General features: G+C 45.5%; 1 protein-coding gene, 1 long non-coding RNA gene and 1 pseudogene across 11 annotated transcripts; 2 read left to right on the top strand and 1 right to left on the bottom strand.

Annotated features, from left to right (window-relative positions):
- Window positions 1–452: 452 nt before the first annotated feature.
- Window positions 453–17,728, bottom strand: LOC128345728 (uncharacterized). 9 transcript variants are annotated; one of them, XR_008316601.1, is made up of 3 exons: window positions 15,768–17,728; window positions 11,205–14,295; window positions 453–3,210 (listed from the first exon to the last, which is right to left on the bottom strand). It is a non-coding gene; the product is annotated as an uncharacterized LOC128345728 (long non-coding RNA). The 9 variants fall into 9 exon arrangements; XR_008316603.1 differs by having other exon boundaries at window positions 11,533–14,295; XR_008316606.1 differs by lacking the exon at window positions 453–3,210 and having other exon boundaries at window positions 9,369–11,328; window positions 11,533–14,295.
- Window positions 2,339–5,282, top strand: LOC128345727 (UV radiation resistance-associated gene protein-like; annotated as a pseudogene).
- A 9-nt stretch (window positions 17,729–17,737) lies between the features above and the next one.
- Window positions 17,738–25,481, top strand: RPL38 (ribosomal protein L38). 2 transcript variants are annotated; one of them, XM_053298115.1, is made up of 5 exons: window positions 17,738–17,831; window positions 18,041–18,068; window positions 19,791–19,851; window positions 23,710–23,832; window positions 25,404–25,481. In XM_053298115.1, the coding sequence occupies exons 2-5, from the start codon at window positions 18,066–18,068 to the stop codon at window positions 25,427–25,429; spliced, it is 213 nt and encodes a 70-aa protein (XP_053154090.1). In that variant the 5' UTR covers window positions 17,738–17,831; window positions 18,041–18,065; the 3' UTR covers window positions 25,430–25,481. The 2 variants fall into 2 exon arrangements, with proteins under 2 accessions (XP_053154090.1, XP_053154091.1); XM_053298116.1 differs by having other exon boundaries at window positions 17,788–17,870.
- Window positions 25,482–26,420: the final 939 nt, after the last annotated feature.

The following is a 26,420-nucleotide window of genomic DNA, read 5'->3' as shown; positions in this document are numbered from 1 at the left end:
AGAGGAAGTAATTTTCTAGTAGTAGGTGCAGTGCTTCAAGGGACCCAACATCCACAAGCCACACAGTGATCGTAACAATCTCCGTTCTCATCACTACTAGCCCAAATTACCAACCAGGGGATTCATGGGGTCACTATGGGTGGCATAAGACAAAGGGCTGCCCAGCCACTGTTTCACAAAACCCTGTGCAGCTTTGCACCTTGTTTCCCCAGCATTCTTGGCTTACCTCTAGATAGTGCAATTTGCACCACAGGAAGCTGCTGTTTGGATGCAGCTGGAGGGAATACTTCACATATGAATCATCTCAGCACAAGAAAAACTGTGAACACTGCCGGATGCGAAGTGCTGTGCCACTGTTTATTTGGGTACAAAATGATGCACACGGCAGCTTTTAACCCCCAGTATTCACAGCAGAAGTATTTGTACTTTGCTTCACATATGATGCCTTTCAGGGCTAGACGCAGGTTCTTGTGAGCTCCCAGGAAGGACACCGTCAGGGAGCCCTATTCCCAAACTGCCTACCCAGCTTCTCACGGCCACCCATACTTCAGTCAAGCAGTGAGCCTCATGTCTGGGCCATCCACAGGTAAGGGGCAGGGAGGGTGACAAAGAAAGGAAGAGTGCATTGTCAATATGTGTGATGCTGGGCCAGCTCAGTAATCTGATCATGTTGGTGCTTGATCCTAATTGGGAGCACATTACATGTCACTGAAGAACATGGTGCTATTTGTACAATGGGCCTAAACTGGCCAGAGATGTGGCAAATGCTCAAGCTTGCCAAGTGCTAGCACCAGCAATGACAGTTCTTCCCATGTGGAGATTATCTCAATGTTGGGTGAGAAATTGGCCAACATGTTGTGCAGCATTGCACTGGTAGAACTCAGGAATTTGCACAAGAAAATATCATAACTGCATTATGTCCAAATGTGCAAGCAGCAAAACTGCACAATGCATCCTGAGCAAGCACAGCTTGGGCTGCTAACTCCTCCTGCGCAAGTGCTGGCTTATTTCTTGCACTACTGCAGTTGTGCAAGTGGAAACACTAATCAGCAACATAAGTTCCAAGTATAGTGGATCTCCCTTGGTCATGGATTTTGTGCTACAGCAACATCCTTCTGCAATTATAACGCTGTGCAACATGTTGGCCATCATGTGTGAAGTGTCTCTTAGAGTTTAGTAAATGGTTAGCCTCAAGGATGGGAGATGTTTCATAATCAGTTTAACAAGTGACTGTACCAAAACTTCAGTTCCTTCTCCACAAAATATAAGTAATAAGATCTACTTCACAAAATTCCGGAGGATTGTAAACACTTCATGTACCAAAAAAAGGTGATACAAGTGATAAGTAATAATTAGGGGCCCTAATAAATAAAGTTGAATCCTGCTTATCTCTAATCCTTTAGAACATGATATGATGTATTTGGGAGACGTCTTGTTTATTCTAACATGCCTTTTAATGCCTCTTAATTTTACCATGTGTCCCCTTGCTTTTTTGCATCACAATAAATTGCAGCAACAGTTCCATCTTGAAGCAAGAATTGTCGGCAGTAATCGCCCGCCCAACATACCCTAGTAAATCTGTTCATAACCAGGGAGTTACTAAGGGTTACCTCTTGCCAATTATCAATTCCATAAAATATCAGTACAGCCCATCACGGGAAGACATGGGCTTTTTCATAATGCTTAATGACAAAATAATAGGCAACTACTGTGCAAGGTGAACCATGCTGCAACTATGATTGTTTTCACGCTGGTTGTAATGTTATTTATTAATTTTACTGTCCCCGTTTATTTTAAAGCTAGAATCAAAGTGCCCTCTTGTGTTCAACTTGTATCATTGCATACAGAATAAGTGCTCTAATCTGGACTTCGAGTAAGAATGATGCATCATCAGCCCATAAAGATTTTCAGTTTGAAGAACACCAATTGTAGGTACCGAGTGTGTAAGGCATCTCAAAATTATTGTTTTGGAGCCACATGACTTTTTTTTTTCTGGTGTACTACCAACTATACCCTACACCCCTTTCCTCACTTGTCCCACTTCTCCCAGTCTAACCCCTCCCCGCTGGGCCCCGCCAGCATGAGCTAAGGCGTCACCACCTCCACTGTCCTGGTCCCACCAGGTGCCACCTCCTACACCCTCTACATGGAGCTCTCCTCGCAGCAGTGGCATCTTCCTCATCTGCGGAACATTGCTGCATGTAACATTATCAACAGGGATGGTTAGCGCCTTCTTGACACCTACTTCACCCTTCATCTGTGTGATAATACAAAGATATGTAAAGAATTTTATAAGAGTGAAATAATAAAGAAGTCTCTGAATCCAACATGGCAAAGTCTTGACTTTGATCTAATGCCCAATCACCTCGATACATCTGTGTCCTGTTTTGTTGTGAGGATATGGGGTGGCAAGAATGATGCCCGTCAGCTACTGATTGAGTGGAAAGTCAGTCTAGATAGACTCAAATATCTGCAGATACATGCTCGGAGCTCAAATGAAATCATTTTGGGGCTGAACAATGGTTATTATGGAGCCTCATATGAACAAAAGGGCCACTCAGGAATCTAGAATAGCCTCCTCCAGGTGGATCAGAACTGTGTTCACAACTCATGACATCTTATATTTGTTTAGACTTCACTGAGTCCAATGTGCAATTAAACAGACTCAGGTAACTGTTCAGAAAATAGGAAGGGAGATTGAAGAGAAACTGAGGCTTAAGTCTGCAAGCAGAGCACTGAAAAAACAAAGTGAATGTTTATGGTTGAAGATTTGGGTGCTTTGGAATGAGCTGGAGAGGCAGAAGAAAGCCCTGGGCCGAGAGGTGGCCTTATTACAAAAGGAACAAAGCACACTATATGACAGAGGAAATGCGTCTGAAGAAGAATATCAGAAGCTTTGAATGGATAAAGAACCCTTGTAAGAAGGAAAGAATGCACTGCTAAGAGAGCAATTCTTGAAGACCAATACACAACTGACTGGCCGATGCAGACAGTTACTTTCAGAGCTTTCTTATATTTACCCTGCTGATTTGAATGATCAAAAGGATTATTTTATTTGTGGAGTCAAGTTGCCCAGTTCTGAAGACTTCCAAGGAAAGAACAATGGCAGCACTGCTGTTGCGCTGGTCTACACCACTCACTTGGTCTCCAGGATTTCTTTCTTCCTGCAAGTGCCACTCAGGTATCCAGTAATTCACAAGGGCTCCAGGTCTGCAATCAAAGATAATATTAATGGCAAACTGACAGAGAAAGAAAGATACTTTTCATCATATCCAAAAGGAGGAGAGAAACTGCAGTTTGATTATGGTGTCTATCTTCTCAACAAAAATATTGCACAGCTTAGATACCAACATGAGCTTAGGACTCCAGATCTAAGGCAGACTCTTCTTAACCCGAAAAACATCCTGGAGCATAGGCTTACTGTCAGATGTGATCAGCATCACATTTCCAGTGCTATTCCAGACAGTTCCAAAGAGATAAGGTTCCATGTTTGGGGGTTGGGATGTTAGCTTCTCCAGCAGCCATCCTTCTCCAGACAAGGGACTCTGAAAATGGGCCAACTCAGAGAACAAGAGACTGCAGTACAAGACTCCTCCAAGTTACAACTCTTGCTTTAACACAGCTCATTGTCATTGTAGGAGAGCCTGAGAAAAAGGCTGGGTCTCTGTCCTCTTCTCTAGATACCTCCATGACTTCTCAAAAGAAAACAACAAGGGAGTGCATTAGTGTGACAGTTTAAATCAGGCCTGCACAACTCAAATGACCTGGTGGGCCGAAACTGACCATGGGGTCCAAAGTCAATTTTTAGGGTACTGATTATTAAATTAACACCTAATATCAATCAATTAATTAAATCAAATTAAACTAAAATTAATTAAAATGAATTTAATTAAAATTTAACTTTTGAAGTTCTGGCCGGGCAAGAATTAATTTAAATTAAAATAAAATAAATTGAATTAAAAATTCAAAATGTAATAAATTCAAAATATAATAAAATACATACAATGCAATCTGTACAAAATACATAATAAGATGCATTGTTCTTCCTTTCCACCTCTCCCAAAATGGGGCAGTCTTGGGGGGAGAGAGAGAGAGAGAGAGAGAGAGAGAGAGAGAGAGAGAGAGAATGGAGCAGCCTTGGCGAGAGAGAAAGAGAGAGAGAGAGTCCATTCACCGTGATTCCAGAGGTCCTCGTCCTCCTCTCGTCCTGGCAACGCTTTCTCTTCCCCACTGGGCTCCCTCCCTGCCTGCCATTTGTGCTTGCCCCCTCTGCCAAGGCCCACCACTGCCAGGCTCCCTCCTAGCATAGGGCCGCCAGCCGCCGCCTCCCGCGTCCTCCTCCCACCTCATCACCGGCACTATTTTTCTCGCCGCCAATTCAAGCTGCTGAGGGGATGGCTATGGGGTACATGTGTGTCCTCCTCCCTCCCCCACCCCTCGGCAGCGGCAGCGCACAGCAGCAGACAGCAGAGCGACTCTGGGGCCTGGTGTTTGGCCCTGTGTCACTTCCCAAATGCAAGGCACACCTGCGCAGTTAAATCTCTTAACTGCAGGCGCGTACACCTCGCTCGCAGACAGTTGGGGAAGCGACGCGGGGACAAACACCAGGCTCCAGTGTCGCTCTGCTATTTGCCGCTGCTGCTGCTGCTGCTGCTGCTGCTGCTGCTGCTGCTGCTGCTGGGGAGAAGAGGGGAGGGGAGAGAGGGGGTAGAAGGACACACACACACACACACACAGAGAGCCATTCCCCGGCCGCACATCGGCTGGAATTGCGGCGGGGTTAAAGGAGGTTCGCACCATGGGGAGGAACGGGAAGTGTAGCCCTGGGGGCCAAGAAAAAAGGCCTCGTGGGCCGCATGTGGTCCGCAGGCCGTATGTTGTGCAGGCCTGGTTTAAATGGTGAAACCAGGAGCCTAAACAGTGCCCAAGATTGGCAAGAATTTTTCCTGGGACCCCCTTGTGCAATCAATGGCATGATCTTGCCTGCCGAGCATGCTGGTGCCACAACCAATGAGCAGTTGTGCGTGTTCCACACACCCCTTGGTGCTGACCTACTCTGCACAGTCGAGCAGGCAGAAGAAATCATGGGGATGGAAGCCATGGGGCTTGGGACAGGAGACCAGCTCTCACAGACTTTAATTGCATCCCTGTGGACCACACTGTAGGAGTGGAATGTGATGAACAGGTCCTCGGAGAATCTGAAAGAGTTCTTCCAAAGGATCTGTGCATTGAACAAGGATGCCCCCACTTTCCGCAGGCCATGGAAGGGTTCAGACAAGTGAGCTTTGGGTGCCAAGGTGGAGCAGGCAGCAGCACATTAGCAAGGTGAAACTATATGTAGAATCTGGAATGAAGATATAACTTGCACTCATAATCCCTGATCATTTATGGGGTGCAACGGGGTGGGGTGGTGGAATGGGGGCAGGGGCAGAACTGTTGCTGTAGTTTTGGGAAGTAGATTTTGGTTACACATAATCATGGTCCACAGTCCAGGTAAACATCTGCTGTTTCCTAGCCTAGTTTTCTAGTATTTATGGATGGCTTTGGCATTTGGATCACGCTGTGGTAGCTGTCTGCTTTAAGTTTTATTATATAGATTTTTCAACCAATTTAGTGGGAAGATTGAGTCAAATGTTTACCAGGAGCTTTTCCAGACAGCAGGGTTTACTGTGGGCTTACTGCGAGGCTTTACTAAGAGTTCAGTTGCCCCGCCAAAACAATGAAAAAAGTGGATTTTTTTAACCCCAGACAGGGGCATAGCATCCATTAGACAAAGGGGGACAATTGTCCCTAGGCCCACAGAGCTGGGGGGGGGCTCTCAGCCAGTTCCCCTTGCCTGCTCGCACTCTCTCCTGCTTAACATCCTGCTCGCTGGCCAGGTGAGCTAAGCAGCCACAAGCTGTTTCAGGTCCTTCAGTCTCAGCCTCTCAGCTGTTCAGTGGATGGGTGGGACTTCCAGAGAGGCCTCCATGCAGGCCTCACTGAAGCCTGAACTCTAGTGCCAGCTGGCAGGCAGGCAACAAAGAAGGAAGGAAGGAAGGAAGGAAGGAAGGAAGGAAGGAAGGAAGGAAGGAAGGAAGGAAGGAAGGGTGGCCAGCGCTGCTTGCCCCTGTCCACCACAGCTCTGCCCAGCCTGTGACTCCTCAGGCTTAGTAATGGAGGTACAATGTGATTTCCTTTTTGTGGTGATCCCACCCCCCCTGGATATTTAGCAATTGGTTTGTCATAGGGCTTTGATATGGGGGAGATACTGTAGGGCAGATTGAGAAGACTCTGCATATTTAATCTGAAACAGATTGAGGGATTTGCTGGAGATAGATAGATAGATAGATAGATAGATAGATAGATAGATCTTATAAGTGACTTGTTTCATGGCCAAAAATACAAAAATGTCTGGAGCTGAAGATCCTCTTAGACCATCATTCCACCCTCATATGAAGGAATCTGCTCTTTGCCTTCATAAAAAAAACAACCCCCTTTCTGCCCCAGCCTTTAGATCACCTGGAATGACTTGGCATAGGGCTTTGTTAGAGATGTAGGGCAGGGTGGGAAGAATATCTATATATTTAATTCCCTAAGGCATACCCGTGGCTAATCCCATGTGTGGCAGCTCTCGCAAGAGTTCGCAAGCAGCTACCAGATAGTCATGGGTATGCTGCCGCAGGCAGCGAGGGAAAGCGCCACCGCCAGGCCACAGGCGGTGAGGGAAAATGCCTGCCGGTCTGGCTGGCAGAGAGGGAAAGCACCCCGGGCTGGCCGGGGAGGTAAGAAAAGCACCGGGCACTGGCCAGGCCAACGGATGGAGAGGGAAGGGAAAGCAGACTGGGAGGGGGAGAACAGACTGGGGCTGAAGGGCAGAAGGAGAATGGACTTGGGCTGAAGGGTGGGAGGAGAGACAGGGAAGACTAGGGGCGCAGATGCTCTGCGCCAGGTCAGCTAGTGTATATTTAAACTGAGGTGGATTGGACAAATGGTTGGTTTTTAATATTTTTTTAATTTTAAAAACCCATCAAAAAGGTCCTGTAAGTGGCTTGTTTCATGGCAGAAAATTACAAAGTCCTTTAGGTTTCAGTAAAATATACTTCCAGCTAAATGTGGTTAAATTTGCTGCCTGAGGCTGCAATTCTACACACACTTACCTGGAAGCAAACTCCACTGAATTTGTTAGGATTTCTGAGAAAACACACACAGGATCACACTGCATGGTTGAAAGTCCCCTTTGTTCATCAGCAGTGAGGGGCCCATTTTAAAATCTTGTCCCCAGGCCCACCTCAACCTTGCTAAGCCCCTGACCCCAGATATAAATCAAGCTACACTCTAACGAGTGCTGAAAGCCCCAAATTGTGTGTGAAGTGCTCCCCAATAGCTCACAGGGACTTTGGGGTAAATTTGACCAATATGTGAACGCACACCTCCATTCCAAAGGAGATGCAAACTAAAAACCAGGTGTGGAAAACTTCCAGGAGTGTGTGCGTATGTGTGTGTACATGTGTCCAAACATACACATCAAAAGCTTGTTGCATTCAGCTAGGTCTTGCAGTCCTTCCTAGTTCAGGGGCAAGCACAAGTGGATTTCTTAGCTTGGGAAATGAGCAAGAAAGTTAGGGAGACTTGTCTCTCTCAGTGACACCTGTACTGGGCAAAAGCATGTAAAAACTCCTTTTCTCCCCATTTTATTTCCTTCCTTCCCACATGATCTTGTTGTCAGCAGTCACTGAGCAATTGGGCATGGCTCAGGGAAATGAATGGGGCTTATGTAAGAGCCCTTGAATGAGTCCTACTCCTTTAAATCGGTTATGTGCAGGAGATGTTCCCAGTGGATTGTACCCTTTGCTTTTAGGTAGAGAATTTTGGGCTGAGAGACAAACTTAATGTGTTTAAGTGTCGCCCCAGTCTTATCATTTGAAACTGGTGACTCCTCTCTAGTAGGGGTGTGCAATTCGGATTTTTGGTGAGTCGGTTCGGGACCCGAACCGAATCACCCCTGTTCTGTTTTGTGCCCGAATATGGGCCACCCGACTCACCCTTGATTCGGTTCGGATTCGGATTTAATCCGAATCTGAATCGATTCGGGGGGAAAGGGGCCCAGGGGCAAAATATTGGGGTGGGGTGGTAGTGCCCAATGGGTGGAAGCTACCACCCCAATTTCAGGGGGATTGGGCAAAGGGCTGATTTTTGGGGAATTTTTGAAGTTTTAGTGACTTTGGGGCAGTTCGGGGGCATAGCATGGGATCTGGGCAAAAAGAGTAGGGTGGGGTGGTAGTGCCTAATGGGTGCAGGCTACCACCCCAGTTTCAGGGGGATTGGGCAAAGGGCTGATTTTTGGGGAATTTCTGAAGTTTCCGTGTCTTTGGGGCAGATTGGGGCAGAAAGTGGGGCCTGGGGCAGAATAGTGGGGTGGGATTGTTGTGCCTAATGGGTGGAGGCTACCACCCCAATTTAAGGGGGATTGAACAAAGGGCTGATTTTGGGGGAATTTTTGAAGTTTTTGTGTCTTTGGGGCAGTTTGGGGGCAGAAAGTGGATCTGCCCCAAAAGAGTAGGGTGGGGTGGTAGTGCCTATTGGGTGGAGGCTACCACCCCAATTTCAGGGGGATTGGGCAGAGGGCTGATTTTTTGGGAATTTTTGAAGTTTTGGTGTCTTTGGGGCAGATTGGGGGCAGAAAGTGGATCTGCCCCAAAAGAGTGGGGTGGGCTGGTAGATAGTGCCTAATGGGTGGAGGCTACCACCCGTCCCCAATTTCACCCGTCCCCTCAGAGGTTTTTCTGAAGGGACGTTATTCCCTTATTTTCTGAGGTGTGAATTCTCATTCAATGATAGCAAATGAGATTTTTTTCAATTAAACAACTCTCATGACCCCACTTTCACTTTTTCACACTCTCATTTACTAAGAATATGATGAATGGATCAATCTAGTACACTGCACCTTATGAAGAAAAACCTCAGAAATTCACCAAAATTCAGCCCTCTGCCCAATCACTCTGAAATTGGGGATGGGTGGTAGCCGCCACCCATTAAGCACTATCTACCAGCCCACCCCACTCTTTTGGGGCAGATCCACTTTCTGCCCCCAATCTGCCCCAAAGACACCAAAACTTCAAAAATTCCCAAAAAATCAGCCCTTTGTCCAATCCCCCTGAAATTGGGGTGGTAGCCTCCACCCACTGGGCACTACCACCCCACCCCACTCTTCTGCCCCGGGCCCCACCTTCTGCCCCAATCTGCCCCAAAGACACAAAAACTTCAGAAATTCCGCAAAAATCAGCCCTTTGCCCAATCCCCCTGAAATTGGGGTGGTAGCCTGCACCCATTAGGCACTACCCCCCCACCCCACTCTTTTTGCCCAGATCCCATGCTATGCCCCCGAACTGCCCCAAAGTCACTAAAACTTCAAAAATTCCCAAAAAATCGGTCATGAGCCGAATCACCCGAATTTTTCGGCCCTGAAATTCGGGTGATTCGGCTTGGCCCCGAATCACCCGAAATTGCTCATTTCAGGCACAGATTGATCTGTGCCCGAAATTTTTTGCACATCCCTACTCTCTAGTTAAAGAATAAACCACACATTTTGTCTTGAGTGAGCAGACACATGGTATGTGCTCCCAGCCCAGCCCTGTAAATGGAAGCTGCTGTTTGGAGAGTGTGTTCTGCCTGTCTGGGAGATGATCCATGTGTACTACAGGTGTGCCTCATGGGACCATAAAAACAAATAACAAAACCACCCTTATGCACATCATTATTTTCAGACCTTAATAGAGCTCTGAAACAGTTTACAGATGTGCAAGTCAGACTTTATATATACAGTGCAACAGGTTTGGGGTTACATGAATAGTACTTAATCCATTAAAAGAAAAACCAACCAATTAACCAAGCCATTCAATTGGAGGTGTCTCCTACAATTTATCAATGGGGCAAGTTTGACTCTAGATGAGGTAGCTTACCACTGGCACACATGTTTCCAACTGCACTAACTTTAACATACAAGTGGATGTTGTGGTCTGCTTGAGATTCTCAACAATATGCATTTTGGAGATGAGATGAGTCTGAGTCTTGTTTTCTGCAATGTATAATGAAGTCTGGGCTCAATCATTCATATATATATATATATATATATATATATATATATATATATATATATATGAATAAAAGTTTAATTTACTTCAACAACAAAAACAATGGCTCATGACCAAGGGAACAATATGGACTAACCACTTAGCCCTTCCAACTCTATTGCATTTGCAGGCCAATTGTTTATAACTAGGGACATCATGGGGCTTGTCTCTCCTCGTCTCTGTCTCCTCCTTAAAGAGGGCAGTGTTGGGGACAAAATAGAGACTCTAGCCCCAAATACAGCATCTTTCACCTCCAGCTTTGCTTTGAGTTTTATTATGAAGAGTGGGGCTGTGTGCCAAGGCCCTGGATCTTTCAAATACCTAACAAAACCCCTGCTTGTAATGAAGTTGACTCAAGGATGTGAAGACCCATTGATTTCACAGGGGCCTGTTCCAAATTCAATACACATATAAGAATGCAACACAAAGAAGCACAGGATCCTGGCTGCAAGTCTATAATTACTAAAATAAAACTAACCAGCTTAATGGATTGTGCATTGTTAATACAAAGCATCACAGGGGCAGATCTGCAATTGAGCAAATGTGTGCAATGAGCATGGGCCACCGCTAGGGGGAGGTGTGCCCAAATTTCCAATTTAAATTATAATTTCCCCATAGAAATCAACTGGAAACTCAAAAGTATTAATAACTACCAACTGGCTAGGTAGAAAGCTCTGAAATTTCATATGCTGTTCCTAAATAATTGTAGGATTGCATGTGTGGGTGTTCAAGGACATCAGTCCACCAGTTTATTTTTAATTATTTTTTTTTTAAGCTTTTTAAAAATCATTAAAAATCAACAGGGGGGACTGATCTCTGCTACCCTATATGCATTTGATAACTTTCTGCCCAGCCATTCTGGAGTTATAAGATGGGATGCAAAAAATGGGAGTACTACTTTATATGAAGGCAAGGAGAAGCTTCCTGCAAATGAGGCTTGAATGACGGAGAGAGGGGGATGGAATTCAAGTCCAGAACTTTTTAAAACTTTCTGCCATGAAACAAAGCAGTTGTGACTTTTAAACAGTTTTTGAAACTTTTAAAAAATGCATTAAAATCAACAAGTAAACCAATATTCTTTAAAGTCCACACCATCTTCAGTGAGTAGTCTGAAAAGACCAGTGGGCTAGAAATGGAACCGAGCAGCCACTCCCAACAGCAATAAATGTCTTGGTTCTTAAGGGTCTATTTCCATATTGGTGATATTTCACTTATCCTGAAACAAAGCAACAATTTTGATGTTCCATACCTCCCACCAGACTGTTTCTTATGAGTTTTTTGCTTTCTTAAGCTTGTGAGAAACCATTAATTGCTTTATGCTTTTCAAGCCAAGCCATTTCCTGCAAATAAAGATTGCCCCCCATCCAGTTCTCTGCACAAGTCTGGTCCCACGCTAAACAAAGGTGTATTTTTTACTTACCTTGGAGAAGTGTCTTATTTTCTTTTGATATAACAGATAGCTTGCAATTCCTTGTAAACTGGAAAATTCAGTCTGCAAAAGAGTAATCAAAATGGCCAGGGCAGCATCTGACCATGACAGATATCTTCTGCGGTTAACTTGAAAAGGTCAGTGGGCCAGAAAAGAAACCAAGTAGTCATTTTCTTTGGCAAGAAAGGACTTACCTCTTAAGACCTTACCTCCATGTTGTGGCTGACCATCTGCAAACTTTTATACTTCCTCCTTCCTGAAACATTGCAACCATGTGTATCATTGGACTTTTTGTTATGAGTTTGTTGCTGATTGAAAACTATGCATTTCAAGCCAAGCCATTTGCCGCTATCAGGAGCGTAGGGAGCTTGCCTATGGCTGGAGGACAAAGTCCTGCTGGCAGCTCCCTCCCTCCTTTTGATTTTTAATCATGTGCGCAGAGCACGCACACAGCCCAAGCCATACATCCATGTCTGACATCAGACGTAAGGGACATGATCAAGGACGGGGCCAGTCAGTCCCTGCAGAGTTTCCCCAGTCAGCAGTTCGTTGAATAGCTGACTGGGAGCTCCTATCTCTGCCTCTGCAGACACATAGGGCGTGGCTACTGCCTGGGAGAGGGCCTGTTCAAATCCTCACAAAGGTGTATTTTTACTTACCTTGGAGAAGTGTCCCATTATCTTTTGAAAGAACAAATAAGTGGACTGGCTGGGCTTTTTCCACCAGCCCAGCCAGTGTTTCAATGAAAAATTGGATAGGGAGGAGAGAGGCACATCTCATGCTCCCAGCCGGCAAGTGCTTCGTTCACCGGCTGGCTGCAGGAGGGGAGAATGGGGTTCCCTGGCAAAGGGCAAGGAGGTGCCTTGTTGGCACCCCCTCCCCCAACTCTGGAAGCTGAGGAACAGTCATCCCCCCTGCTCCATTGTCCCCATGACCCAGCTGATAATAAAGCACATTGTGATTGTACAATTTATGTATTTATTTATTATTAAATTTATATAATGCCTTTCATTAAAACAATCCCAAGGCAGTTTACAAAAAAATTAACACAAGACTATATAAATACACACTTAAAATATTATGCTAAAATATAAAAACATGTATCTGACTAAAGATGTCAAATACAAGCATAAAATAACCAAATACAAAATACAATATACAAAGAAGCAGCAGTATACACAATCATATAAAAGCCTGGGTAAAAAGACAAGATTTCACATGCTTTCTAAAAACTGGGATGGAGACTGAGGAGCAAATAGCCACCGGGACAGCATTCCAGAGTATGGGGGCAGCAACAGAGAAGGCCCTATCCCGAGTGCACTACAGCTTAGACTTCCTCATTGTCGACACACAGAGCAGAGCCCCCTCAGATGACCCTGTCAAGCGGGCAACAACCCTTGGGAGCAGGCGGTCCCTTAGGTATCCAGGGCCCAAACCATTAAGGGCTTTAAAGGTCAAAATCAGCACCTTGAATTACACCCAGAAACAAATTGGTAGCCAGTGCAGCTCTTTCAAAATGGGTGTGATGTGATCCCAGCGGGCAGCTCCAGATAAAATCCTAGCTGCCACATTTGCACTAGCTGCAGTTTCCAAATATTCTTCAAGGGCAGCTCCACATAGAGCGCGTTACATGATGTGATGTGACTAAGGCATGGGTAACTGTGGCCAGAGCTGCCTTCTCAAGAAAGAGAAGAGCTGCCTTCTCAAGAACGAGGCTGCTGGCGCACTAGCCAAAGCCGTGCAAATGCACCCCTGGCTGCCGCCTACACCTGAGCTTCCAGCAATACCACCAAGCTGCATACTTGCTCCTTCAAGGAGAGTGCAACCCCATCCAGAACTGGTAGAATCTCCTCATCCTGACTGGCTCTCCTACTGACCAACATTACCTCTGTCTTGTCCGGATTCAGTCTCTGTTTATTAGCCCACATCCAACCCATCACAGCCTCCAGCCCCTGATTCAGGACATCCACCGCCTCCCTAGGATCAGGTGACAAGGAGAGATAGAGCTGAGTGTCATCTGCATATTACTGACAACTCAGTCCAAGTCCCCGGATGACCTCTCCCAGCGGTTTCATGTAGATGTTAAACAGCATGGGGGACAAAACTGAACCCTGCAGGACCCCACAGCCCCAATGGCCATGGAGCCGCACAATAGTCCCCCAGTACCACCTTCTGGACCCTCCCCCCAAGAAAGGACCGGAGCCACTCCAAAGCAGAACCTCAGATTCCCATACTTGAGAGGTGGTCCAGGAGGATACCATGGTCGATGGTACTGAATGCCGCTGAGAGGTCCAGCAGAACCAGCAGGGACGCACTCCCCACTGTCTAGCTCCCGGCGTAGGTCATCCACATAACTCATCCACTAGAGCGACCAAGGCAGTTTCAGTCCCATATCCAGGGCAGAAGCCAGATTGAAAGGGGTCTAGATAATCTGTATCATCCAAGACCCTATGCAGCCAGGACACCACCACATGCTCTGTCACCTTGCCTAAAAAGGGAAGGTTAGAAACAGGTCTATAGTTGTCCAGGTTTGAGGGGTCAAGGGAGGGCTTTTTTAAATAATGGTCTCAGCATCGCCTCCTTGAGACATGATGGCATCCTGCCCTCCCTTAATGAAGCATTTATAATCACCTCCAACCATCTGTTCGTACCCTCCCGGGCAGCTTTTACTGGCCATGAAGGGCAAGAATCAAGACCGCATGATGTCGCCTGCACACTGCCCAGGATCCTGTCCACATCCTCAGGCTGCACCAACTGAAAAGAATCCAACACAATAGAACCAGATGGTACCAGAGGCACAACTGCCAGAACTGCCAAAACTCTGGAATCCAAATCAGCACGGATGCGAGGATGCGAGCAACTTTATCTGCAAAGTGCCATATAGCAATAGCAATAGCACTTACATTTATATACCGCTCTATAGCCGGAGCTCTCTAAGCGGTTTACAATGATTTAGCATATTGCCCCCAACATTCTGGGTACTCATTTTACTGACCTCGGAAGGATGGAAGGCTGAGTCAACCTTGAGCCCCTGGTCAGGATCAAACTTGTAACCTTCTGGTTACAGGGTGGCAGTTTTACCACTGTGCCACCAGGGGCTGTGCCACCATGCAAATTGATCACAATGGGCTGCAGATGATTCCTCCCCCATTACCTGGGGGGATATGTGGAGCAATGTCTTTGCTACACGAAACAGCTCCGCTGGTCTGCCCTGAGCAGATGCAATGAAGGCGGAGCAAAATGTTTCTTTGCCACCCCCACCAAGTAGTTCCTAAAATGGGCTCTAGCCCATGTTTGGTCACATTCATCACAACTCTTATTCCAGCATTGTTCCAGCCGTCGCTCAAGTTGTTTCATCACCCTAAGCTCCGAGGAAAACCAAGGAGCAGAACAGGCTCCACCAAGCCGGAGAGGGTGTTTAGGAGCTCCTGTGTCAACAGCCCAGGCTGTCTCTCCGTTCCAGAGATTCACCAGGGCCTCAACAGATTCACCAGCTCTAGAAACTGGAAACTCACCGAGTGCCGTCTGAAAACCAAGCATATCCATAAGCCTCTGGAGGCGGACCATTCTAATTGGTCCACCACCCCTGCAGATGGCAGACGGAGTAGTCAAATTAAACCCCATCAGATGATGATCAGTCCATGACAAGGGAGTTATCTCAAACTCCCCCACCTCCAGATCATTTATTCCCTGGTCGGCAAAAACCAGATCCAGAGTATGTCCTGTCCTGCCATGTGGGTAGGGCCAGATACCAGCTGAGACAGGCCCATGATTGCCAAGGTCATGAAATCCTGAGCCACTCCTACTAGGGGGGACTCAGCATGGATATTGAAATCCCCCAGGAAAATATGCTGGGGGGACCCAAAGCCACCTTTGAGACCACCCCCGCCACCTCAGGTAGGGAGACCGAAGTGCAGCAGGGTGGTCAGTACACCAGCAGAATCCCCAGTCTATCTCGGAGGCCCACCCTCAAGGACATACACTCAAAATTCTGAGATTGCCTGACTAGGCACCTGGAAATGGGAAAGGTCTCTCAATAGATGACTGCAGTGCCCCCTCCCCGACCCTCCAGGTGGGGCTGCTGCATGATCAGGAAACCTGGAGGACAGAGCTGAGAGAGACCAACCCCGCCCAGCTCATCCAACCAGGTCTCCGTCACACATACCAGGTCAGCATGCTCATCCACAATCAAATCATGGATGAGAGATGTTTTAGAGTTTACCAACCTGACATTCAACAGCAGCACCCTAATCCTTGAGGGAGTGTTCTCAGAGCTCCCTGGAGCCACAGGGTTGAGAGAAGAGCTGGAAAAAAGAACAGGCCTCAATTGCCTGGACTGTTTCCCCCTGTAACGGCCTGCCCAACTCCCACCACCATACCTCCCTCTGCCCCGCTACCTGTAATATTGCCACCCTCAGACCATCCCCACTTTTCTGCTCTCCCAGACACATCTCCTCAGCCCAACCAACCACAGCTCTTCTGTTTGATGAAAACCAGGTCCAGGACTCACTCTGTCACACTCTCGCTAGCTTCTTGATGGAAAAAGGAAGGTCTTCCAAGGCCCCAGACTGCTCACCCCAAGTCTAAGCGCCACAAGGATGAGAGCCTTTGTGCTCTCGCCAAGAGGCTCACGCCCCTGGCCCAGCCCCACTTTATAGCAGCAGCAGCAGCCCCACTATATCTCATTCTCTAGGAAAGAAAACAAAGGGCTGCTTTCTTCAGCAAGAAAGCACTTACCTCTGTGTTGCTGATGTTAATATCTGGATTTTTTGGCTCCCCTTTTTCTGAAACAGTGCAACAAGTTATGTTCTTTACTTTGCATATTCCTTACCTTGCATCACAATATTTGTTATGACTTAATTTTCTTAAACTTAAAAAAAAACCTTTTTCCAGATGATTCCCAAAATGAAGGTTGTCTTATTGTTGCCCAATTGTCTGTAGTTTCCTGTTCAAGTCGCTCTATTTGCAGAATGAAGATTCTTCTCCAGGCAACGTAGTATCTTTTCCCCCTACTACCTCTAGAATTAACTTCGGCACAGGTTATTTACACAACCAAACAAAGGAAGAGAAAGATCTGGCGTTTAGAGATGCTGAAATATTTGCCTCATCTGCTGGATCGCTTAGTTTCAAACTGCTTCCCACTGTTACAAATTCCTGTTCTAGAACAAAAAGATTTGTGGTTTTAAATTTTAAATGTGGTTTTAGCCTGGTCTTTTAACTTGTTTAACTTTATTAATCTTTTATTTTACATTGTATCTATGTTATTAATGTTATGAGCTGCCCTGAGCAGTAGTATTCTGAAGGGTTGGGGCATAAATATTTTATTATAATATTTATTTATTTGAAATATTTACACCCCGCCTCTCCAGTGCACTACTGCTTGGGGCAGCTCACAATTATTAACTATTAATTATTATAATAATTATTAATAATAAAAAATATACTTCTTACCTGACAAGCTACGCTGCCAGTCTGTGAAGACAATACTGAGCTAGATGGACCAATGGTCTGACTCAGTATAAGGCAGCTTCCTATGTTCCTAACCTTACCACTCATCTGTATATTTAAAATGACCACAACAGCTTTTTCATGATTACCCCATCTATTACTGAGATAGGAGGGGAATCAAGCTGCCCCTGTGAAATGCTGCTTCTTCTCTACATCACTGAGTCTGACCATTGAGCTTTAGCCATCACCAAGGAGATTAATGAGTGCATCATAACAGAGAAGCCACAGGCAGTGTCATACCTGCAGAGAGGTGGGTGCAAAGTGTCATCCCTCAGCACTGGGAATAGATGTAGCTGGTGGGCACCAATCTACCCGACAAGCATATATGTGTTTTATACCGGTCCTGTCCTGGGAGTTCTAGTCTGGAGAGAGTGCTGAAAATTATTGGAGTTCGTAATCTTTTTCAGATTTACGCTGATCCCTATGGCAAAATTATCCGAGGAGGCCTATCATGTCCAGTTCTTGCACACAGGTTCCTTCAGAGCATATTGTGCCACTATATGGAACTACTTCTGTTAATTAATGAATGTGGCCAATAAAATATAGCGCTGATCTAATTCATGTTGCAACAAGATCACTGTCCACCAAACTGGAAATACAGGACATTTCGGACGTTTCGCCCCCGGTCTAAGGCAACGCAGTTTCCTTCAGTTTCTCAAGAACTGTTTAACGCTGTCCCTTTTCGCTTTCCGTAAGTAGCTCAGCCCCGACGCTGGTTTTAATAACCCGGATGCGGAAGTGTTAGTTCTTTTTGGTTTCTGGCCGTTACGCTCGGTATCTCGGTGAGAGACGGTTCGGATCTGGTTCCATCCGTAGTGGAGGTGGCTGGGGGAAGTTGGCGAGCGGGTGGCGGAGAAACGGTGGGGGGCGAGGAGCATAACGGCGAGAGTTTGGGGGAGGCAGAGGAGGAGGCTAGCGGGGAAAACGCTCGGCGTTGTGGCTCTTCTCGTGAATCGCAACTGAATCTGCCATTTTGATTTCTCTCCTGCAGGCAGTCGCAGCCAGAAACCTTCGCCATGGTGAGTGCGAGGAGGAAGGGGAGGCGGGCCTCCGGGGTCTGCCTCGGCGTATATTTGGGTTCGGGTGTGGATTTTTGAGGCGTGGAGCCTTCTCGGAAAGGAGGGTCGGGGGGGCAGGGGGGAGTTTTTCCTAGGACTTTTATATCTGTCCTACTGGGAGAATGGCCTTATGCACTGTTGGCTTTGGGATAAAACCTGTTCTTTCTCTTAATATACCTCCTGCTACCTCTAAGAGTTCAGGAGCCCTGCTGAACCCAGGCCAAGGGCCCATCTAGTTCAGCATCCTCTTTCCCGTATTGGACCACTGAAACTCTTGCTGCACTGAACGATTACCATGAAAATGTAGGAGCTGTATGTTCGCAGTACAGCTAAGCAGATGGGGATCTATGTGTAATGTAAAAGTACCTAATTCAGCTCAGCTGTGCTTGCCTAACATGGCTTGGAGCAGGCAGCTACTGTGGAGAAGTTATATTGGAGAAGTTATATTTTCTGCTTGCAACAAGGCAGAGCAAAGTGGTACTTCCTTTGCAGTTTTAAAGACTGCAAGGCTTTCTTTAATGAAGCATACACTCTCCCATGTATAAATTAATTGGCTGCAGAACTAAATCTCTTAGGATTGTTTGGCCTGTGCTAGAAAAGTTAGAAGGAAACATGGAATGCAATGCATTCCCCCCAAAAAAACTGGAGAATCCTATCTACTGAGGTTTTTTTGTTTTAAGATTCTGGTGTTTCAGAATTTATGAATGGACTTCCATATGGTGTATTATAAAACTTATCTTTTCATCTTGATGATAAAAATAATTGCATTAAATATCAATCTTGTGTTCAAAAGTCTTCATCTTTGAATGAATTTTATTATTAGTCAGTGACCAGCAGTCAGAAAATAAAATTAGAGTAAAGTAAAATAAAAAACAGGACTGGGTGATAAGAGTATCAAAGCATAGACATACAGAGCATCAACTGCTCCCTTCTCAGTTTGCATGTTGTGACACAGAATCTTGCTACCCCAGCTATAACTGCTGTATACTGGTCTGCCAGAAGAAAGGAAGTGTGATACTCTTCTGATCGACCTGGCATGCTTTTTATAAGTGGTTCAATCCAGGCATTGTGAATATCCCTATAATATAAACAATATAAAAGCATGTGTGAGGTGGACTCGATGTTGCCTGAACTGCATGGACATAGCTGGTTCCTGAGAGGTATTCTCTTAAATCTTCCATCCAGAATGGCAGTGTCAGAGAGCCAGTGTGGTGTTGTGGTTAGAGTGCTGGACTAGGACTGGGGAGACCCGAGTTCAAATCCCCATTCAGCCATGAAACTAGCTGGGTGACTCTGGGCCAGTCACTTATCTCAGCCTAACCTACTTCACAGGGTTGTTGTGAGGAGAAACTTAAGTATGTAGTACATTGCTCTGGGCTCCTTGGAGGAAGAGTGGGATATAAATGTAAAATAATAATAATATTAAACTGCTCCAGTGAGAATGAGCTCCTCTGGTTTAGAGTGGTCAAATTTGTAAGGTACGTTGCTGGCTGAGGGTAGTATGAGAAGCCCTCTGGAATGCTACTGAGGTTAACAAGACTTAAATAGGATTACTTCTCCACATCCATAATATGTTGTTTAATAACTACTTTGGCAGCAATTTGAGCCAGTAATTAAATGAGTGAAGCCACCCCTGGGCCTCAACTCTGATTAGACCCACCTCTCCATCTTTATTTATTACAGCCTCGCAAAATTGAGGAGATCAAAGATTTCCTGTTGACAGCCAGGAGGAAAGATGCAAAATGTGAGTGATAATGCTTGGCTTTTGTGGTGGTCATTTGTCTTGGTCTCTTCATGGGGGTGGTGGGGGGGTTAAGTTTAGGATTTTATGTTGGTGAAGAACTAAAAATAAGGCTTAGAATCTGAAATATCAACACTGCACAAGAGTTGGGAAAAGTAGGGAGAATTGAAAAGAAAACTAGAACATGCAGAAACAATATACCCTTCAAAACATACTGCAGTTTTTCACAGAAGGGAAAATCTATTTATTAAAATCTATTTGTGGACACTTTGCTCTCTGTAATGGCCATTAGTCTTAGTTCCTCCCAGCATTTTCCCCATGGGGAAAGCACTGAGAGGAACTACAATTCCCAGGCTTCCCTGTGCTCTTTCCCACCCTCCCCTGCATGTCTTCCCTGTAGGCTCTCCCCACACCCTCCCAGCTGTCCCTGTGCAAGTACTCCTTCCAATTACAAGGATTCCCTGCCACACTGCCCCAGAAGTACTTCCTGCCACTAATTGCCCCAGGAGCACCCGTGCCAGGGGAAAACATGCATATCGGAAGCGCCAATATGATATACCTGCACAGGCCTAATGACTAGTATGCCCTCTTCTGTTAAAATAGATAAGTTTTTGACGTCTACCCCCATGACTTCTACACCTACTCGCCTCTTCTGGTGTGGAGGCTGGGGCAGGGACCAGATGAACAGTCTACCCCTTCCACTTGCTGGAAACCTTGCTCATGCAGGCGCATCTGTAGACCTAGCAATTGTTTCCCTACATTTAGCAAGCTTCTCATCAATTCTAGGGGCAATCAGTTTCATCACTACCTGTATAAACATAAAAACCCCAACCATAACACAATACCAAACACCTTTATTTGAGCTGTTCTTGTGGTAGCAAGCATTAATTGTTCCCTTTGCTAAGCAGGGTCCACCCTGGTTTGCATTTGAATGGGAGATTACATATAAAAAGTAAAGTGTGCCATCAAGTCCGTTTCGCCTCCTCGTGCCCATAGAGCCCTGTGGTTGTCTTTGGTAGAATACAGAAGGGGTTTACCATTGCCTCCTGTGCAGTATAAGATGATGCCTTTCAACATCTTCCTGTATTGCTGCTGCCTGATATAGGAGTTTCCCATAGTCTGGGAAACATACCAGTGGGGATTCGAACTGGCAACCTTCTGCTTGTTAGTCAAGCAATGAGCCAGCGTGGTGTGTGTGGTGGTTAGAGTGCTGGACTAGGACCGGGTAGACCCAAGTTCAAATCCCCATTCAGCCATGAGACTTGCTGGGTGACTTTGGGCCAGTCATATAACTCTCAGCCTAGCCTACTTCACAGGGTTGTTGTGAGGAGAAACTTAAGTATGTAGTTCACCACTCTGGGCTCCTTGGAGGAAGAGTGGGATATAAAATGTAAAGGGTGGGGTGTGCAAGCATTTCCCCGCTGTGCACTGGGAAATATTCCCTTTAGGGGATGGGGCCACTCTGGGAATAGCACCTGCATGCCTACATGCATAAGGTTCCAAATTCCCCCCTTGGCATCTCCAAGATAGGGCTGAGAGAGACTCCTGCCTGCGACCTTGGAGAAGCTGCTGCCAGTCTGTGTAGACAACACTGAGCTAGGGACCAAGGTTGACTCTGGCAGCTTCCTGTGCTCCTAATTATAGCTGTACAGTGGTCCCTCGACTTACGAAGTACTCGACATCCGAAGATTTCGACTTACGAACGACAAAAAATACCGGAAGTCGTTGCCGGTTTAGATGCGGCTTCCTCGACCTACGAATTTTTAGATGCGGTTACCTCAACTTACGAATGTTTCCGGACCTCCGTGGATGCGCTTTTCGACTTACGGAAATTTTGACCTACGAACGTGCGTTCGGAACAGATTATCTTCGTAAGTCGAGGGACCACTGTACTATTACATATGCACAGGCCTAATGGCTAGTATGCCCTCTTCTGTTAAGTAGATGGTCCTAGTTGATATGTGATGTCTATTATGAGGAGCACCTCATTTTGGAGGGACTGTGAAGATGTTACCCTCCAATTACCCCACTTCACAGCTGCCCATGCCTCGTGAAATAGTGTCATTGAAGGCCCCCAGTCCTCGGGTATAGTTTTGGAAGGGGGATTGCTGGAAATCTCCCTTGCTGCAATGGAAAACGTTGGCATGCTGGTTTGTTCTGGATATTGAAAAGGCCCTGATGTGGAAACTTCAGTAGAAAACTTCTTGATCTTGTGCTCTTTGGTTGATCTTCACTGTAAAAGTTGCAGTGTGTTTTCTTTCCTGTTTGGTCTATATAGAAAAAATGTTCCATAAATTTAGGGTAAGTTCTCATGGATGTGTTAGCTTGGAGTCTTTTCTGAGTATGGTAACTCTCAAGGTCAGAGTTGAACTAGAGCAAGTGTTTGTGTTTGGTTTCCCCCCCGTTTGCTTCTATACAAATGAGTTTTCTAGCTTTCTCTGCATTAGACATTTTGAGCTCTGTTTAGCAAATTTCTACTGCTGGCTCTGAAATATAGACTTTATATCTACATCTTGCGCAAAAATGAATTCAAGACTATACCTCTTGTGTCCGTCTTTCTCCTGCCTGAGCTAGAAGGATGCAGCTAGGAGGAGTGGGGATCCAGAAGAGTTGGACCTCATATGGAGCAGAAGGCATTGCTGGAAGAGATTGGCGAGTCTGCCCCCCCCCTTTTCTGGTGTAGCCAGCCCAAAAATTTAGGAGCCATTCCTGTGGGTCAGCCCAAAATGTTGAGCCCCCTTCCTGTGTAGCAGAAGACTCCTAAATGTTTGGGCTGGCTCACAGAGCCAAAGAAAATTTGTCAAAGCCTCTTACACATCCCATGCTCTTGGAATAAGAGTTGGAAATTGGATAGCTTCTTGCATAGAGAAATTGGTAGCTTCACCTACTTACAGAACAATTTAGGGTTGGAATCTTTTTGAGTGGCTTGGTGGTTCAGGGCAGGCCTTGGCAAATTTTATTTGGATTTTAGGAACCAGACACTAGATACTTGATGCAATTGCCACACTTAGTGACAGATATTGTGGAGGGAGTGAGGGCTTCTCTTTATCCATTTTACAAGTAACATTGAGCAGAAACAAGGCTGCCTGGGACAAATAAAGATGTTACTAAAAAGCTCTACCTCCTGAATATCCTAGTCTAGGCTCTGTGGTTAAATTTCTAAGTGCCATGTCTTCCTGGCACCTGGGATTTGTCAAGCCCTGATTCAGGGGCTTTACTTGCATATAGCAGCTGTTTGGGACTCTGTAATATATTGAAAAATTGCCATGAGAAATATTTCTAACCATTTTGAATTCCAAAAAGAGACCAGAAGTCACATCATATCTTTGCAGGATCCAAGCAAGTTAACATGACCTGCTTTGATCTGGTCAATTTTTTATAATAGATGTATAGGATAAGAATGTATTGCAAAATTATATGTATTTAAATATTAGTGGCTTTTATTTAGTAGTATTTAAATATTAGTGGCTTTTATTTAGTAGGCTTTTATTTAGTACACCTACTAAGTGTGTGTGTGTGAGGTACAGTAATGTGGCACTCAGTCTGAGATAGAAAATGATATAAATCTGTTTTCAAAAGGGTTTTATCACTGATGAAAGAGTTAATACAAGATTAAGTGTGTATGTTTGTTTGTGTGTGTGTAGGAAGGTTACTTCCATGGGCACAAAGACAGAGCAGCATTAGTGTACAGATGTCACTTGCCTATACTGACTGCACTCCCCATGGGATAACACAAGATTAATCAAATCTCTTGTCTTGAAAGGAGATTGTATTAAACTAGGTTTTGCTTCTGATGTTATACTGGACTGCCTGTTCAAGGTGTTATGGATGTGTTCTAACCCCAATGTTCTTACATTGTAGCTGTCAAGATCAAGAAGAACAAAGATAATGTGAAATTCAAGGTGCGTTGCAGCCGGTATCTCTACACGCTGGTAATCACAGACAAGGAAAAGGCTGAAAAACTGAAACAGTCACTTCCACCAGGTAACTGAAGCTGAAGCGTCATGGGACATATTATTGGGGACAAGAAGGTAGCCCTGTTTTGGGTGGGTGTGTATGCACACACTCACTCACTCCCCCTCCAAAGACAGGTGCCCAAAGCAGTTAAGCTTTTAATGTTTAAAACAGCAAAATCAAAGGATTAAATTCAATAAAAAATAATCAGTAAATAACAAATGGTAACAGCATTCTACAGTATCCAACATATATTGAAAAAAATAAGAAAAGCATAAAAGAGGATCAGATTTCATTAAAATGCCTGTTGGGCCAGAAAGCTCTTGCTTGTTTTTACTAGCACAGTGGGAACTGCTCTAACCTTCTGTGGCAGAGTTCCACAGACAGGTGAATATTATTCCCAAATTGCAGATGGGGGAGCTGAGGCTGAGAGGTAGTAGCTTGCCTAAGGCCACCTAGTGAGCTTATAGCAGAGATGAGATTCAAACTGGCGATTTCCTGATTTATGGCTCAGGCGCTTAGTTAAGATGTTGCACCAGCTCTCTTCTAGGAGCACAGTAGATCTTTGAACATATAGTCCATATGCCTTTTGCACCATAGGATTATCTCCATGGAACCCAGGCAGTTGTGTAATTAACATATGTTTGTGTCTGTACATGTGCAAGGGCTTTAAGCAAGCTCACTTACCAAAAAGATTAAATGCCCAGAATTCCCAGAGCAGGGGCTGGTATTTTCTGAGAACATCAGTGAAGTGTTCCTGATCTTGCAGAATCCTTCGAGCATGAGCAGCACTCAGAAACCTAATGCCTCTTGTACAACAGAGGGGGGAAGGGGGGGTTGCTGTGAGGGCTCCTGGTGTGCCCTCTCAGTTCCTTGAAGCAGTCAAGATGTCAGTCAGTGTTTCTCCATGAGATGAACAATATGGGTGCAATCTAGCCACAGTTCAGTGCATCCAACTTCAGTTTATTTCTACAGAGAGGAAAGCATGGCCCTAAGTCACTCCCTTTTATGTCACTGGAACTGATGAAAAGAGGATGAAAACACAGTAGTGATCAGAATGAGCACCAGTACTTGGTGTGTACTTCAGAAATTGATGGGGGAAACTAGAAGCCCAATTCAAGAAATGACTGAACAGTAACACCATTTCCTCAGTGAAGCATCTACCAAGGACGTGGCAGGAGAGGTGTCTCTGGGTTTTGCAACAGAGACTGTAGAAGTGTCAGTCTAATGAGATCAGCTTTTAAAGCCTTATTTCTACATGTCACTTGCCCAGGAGGAAAACCACTGGGCAGAGTGAAGATATGTCAACCTGAAGAATGACATAGACACTTCTGCTGTGAAATGTCATTGAACATCCAGCCATGGTGGCAGTACATGTATGAAAAGCCCTGTGAGTGTTCAAGCCACCTAGTTCCCAAGCCAGCAGGCTGCAAGTCTTGCTACTTTGCGTACTTGTGAGGCCAGCTAACAAGCCTTGGCAGCTCATGGCAGGGATGTAGTAAAAACCTCTGAGGGTTTGCCAGCCTGACAAGCAGAAGTAATGAGAGCAGAATCTGTCTCTTCACAGTTCTTCATCTTCTTTATTTCTCCCTTCTCTTTAGGTTTGGCTGTGAAAGAGCTGAAGTGAACCAGTCATGCTTGGAATTGGGCCATCGGTTGTAATAAAGGAGTGTACTTTTCTTCCTTCTCAGTGTTATCTTTCTGAAGGGTAGATTGGGTGAAAGGTTGCTGCTTATGCAATTCTGTTCCTTGAAGAGCAGTAGCTACTCAAGGGCTCTGGTCTGTGGTGCTGAAGAACTCTGTGCACTTTCTTGAGAAAGATGGGTTCAGTGATCATGGGTCAGCCTGTTGGGCCCGTTATTTCCAGATGCTCCAGATTTTGAAACACAGCAATAATAAAATAGGTGGGGAGCTTTCAGTGTAGGGTGGAGACAGTTTTGCTAATAGCTCTTCTGGGTGCTAACAGAACATGTGGACACTAATTTGAATCACTCTGCACTTCGGTTACATTAAAAGCCCAGAGTTCAAAGATTTATATTAACATCACAACAGGCACCCAGATTCAGTGTTTCCCTCTCATTGAAACCCACCAATAAGGAATTTACAGGAATGACAACTCTGGGTAGGGGAGGGCTTAGAACAGGGATGTCCAACTGCAGCCTTCCGGCTGTGTTGGGCTACAACTCCCATCATCCCCTGTCACAGTTGCCAGGGATGGTTGGAGTTGTAGGCCAAAAAGAGCAGGGGGGCTGCAGTAGGACACCCCTGGCTTAGAATGTCCCTATCTTACTCTGAGGTTGAGTTTATGGGATTCCATGTGCAGCCTCAACCTACAGTTCTTTCATTGCAAGTACACATTTGAAGAACCTATCTTCAAATGAACCTCACACATAAACAGGATGTTCTGGTAAGAACTAATCTGCCTACTTTCCTTTCACCATAAACTTAATGGATAATTAGCATCCTCACAAGTTAGCCCACTTCAGCCTTAAACGTTCACATGTCCACTATCTTGAACTGGGGCGGTTGACATCACAAACTATGTCTTTGAGGTGTCCCTATGTGTCACTCACTACAACTGTACCCAGTTTGGTTCAAATTGTGATATAGCTATACCT

This window comes from Hemicordylus capensis, chromosome 2, assembly GCF_027244095.1.
Source record: "Hemicordylus capensis ecotype Gifberg chromosome 2, rHemCap1.1.pri, whole genome shotgun sequence".
NCBI lineage: Eukaryota > Metazoa > Chordata > Lepidosauria > Squamata > Cordylidae > Hemicordylus > Hemicordylus capensis.
Note: the sequence above shows the minus strand (reverse complement) of the source record. Positions and strands in the feature narration are given on the sequence as shown.

Coding starts and splice junctions, on each gene's coding strand:
- RPL38 (XM_053298115.1), top strand. Junction 19,852..23,709: donor CAGGAGGAAAGATGCAAAAT/GTGAGTGATAAT, acceptor CTTACATTGTAG/CTGTCAAGATCAAGAAGAAC. Junction 23,833..25,403: donor GAAACAGTCACTTCCACCAG/GTAACTGAAGCT, acceptor CCTTCTCTTTAG/GTTTGGCTGTGAAAGAGCTG.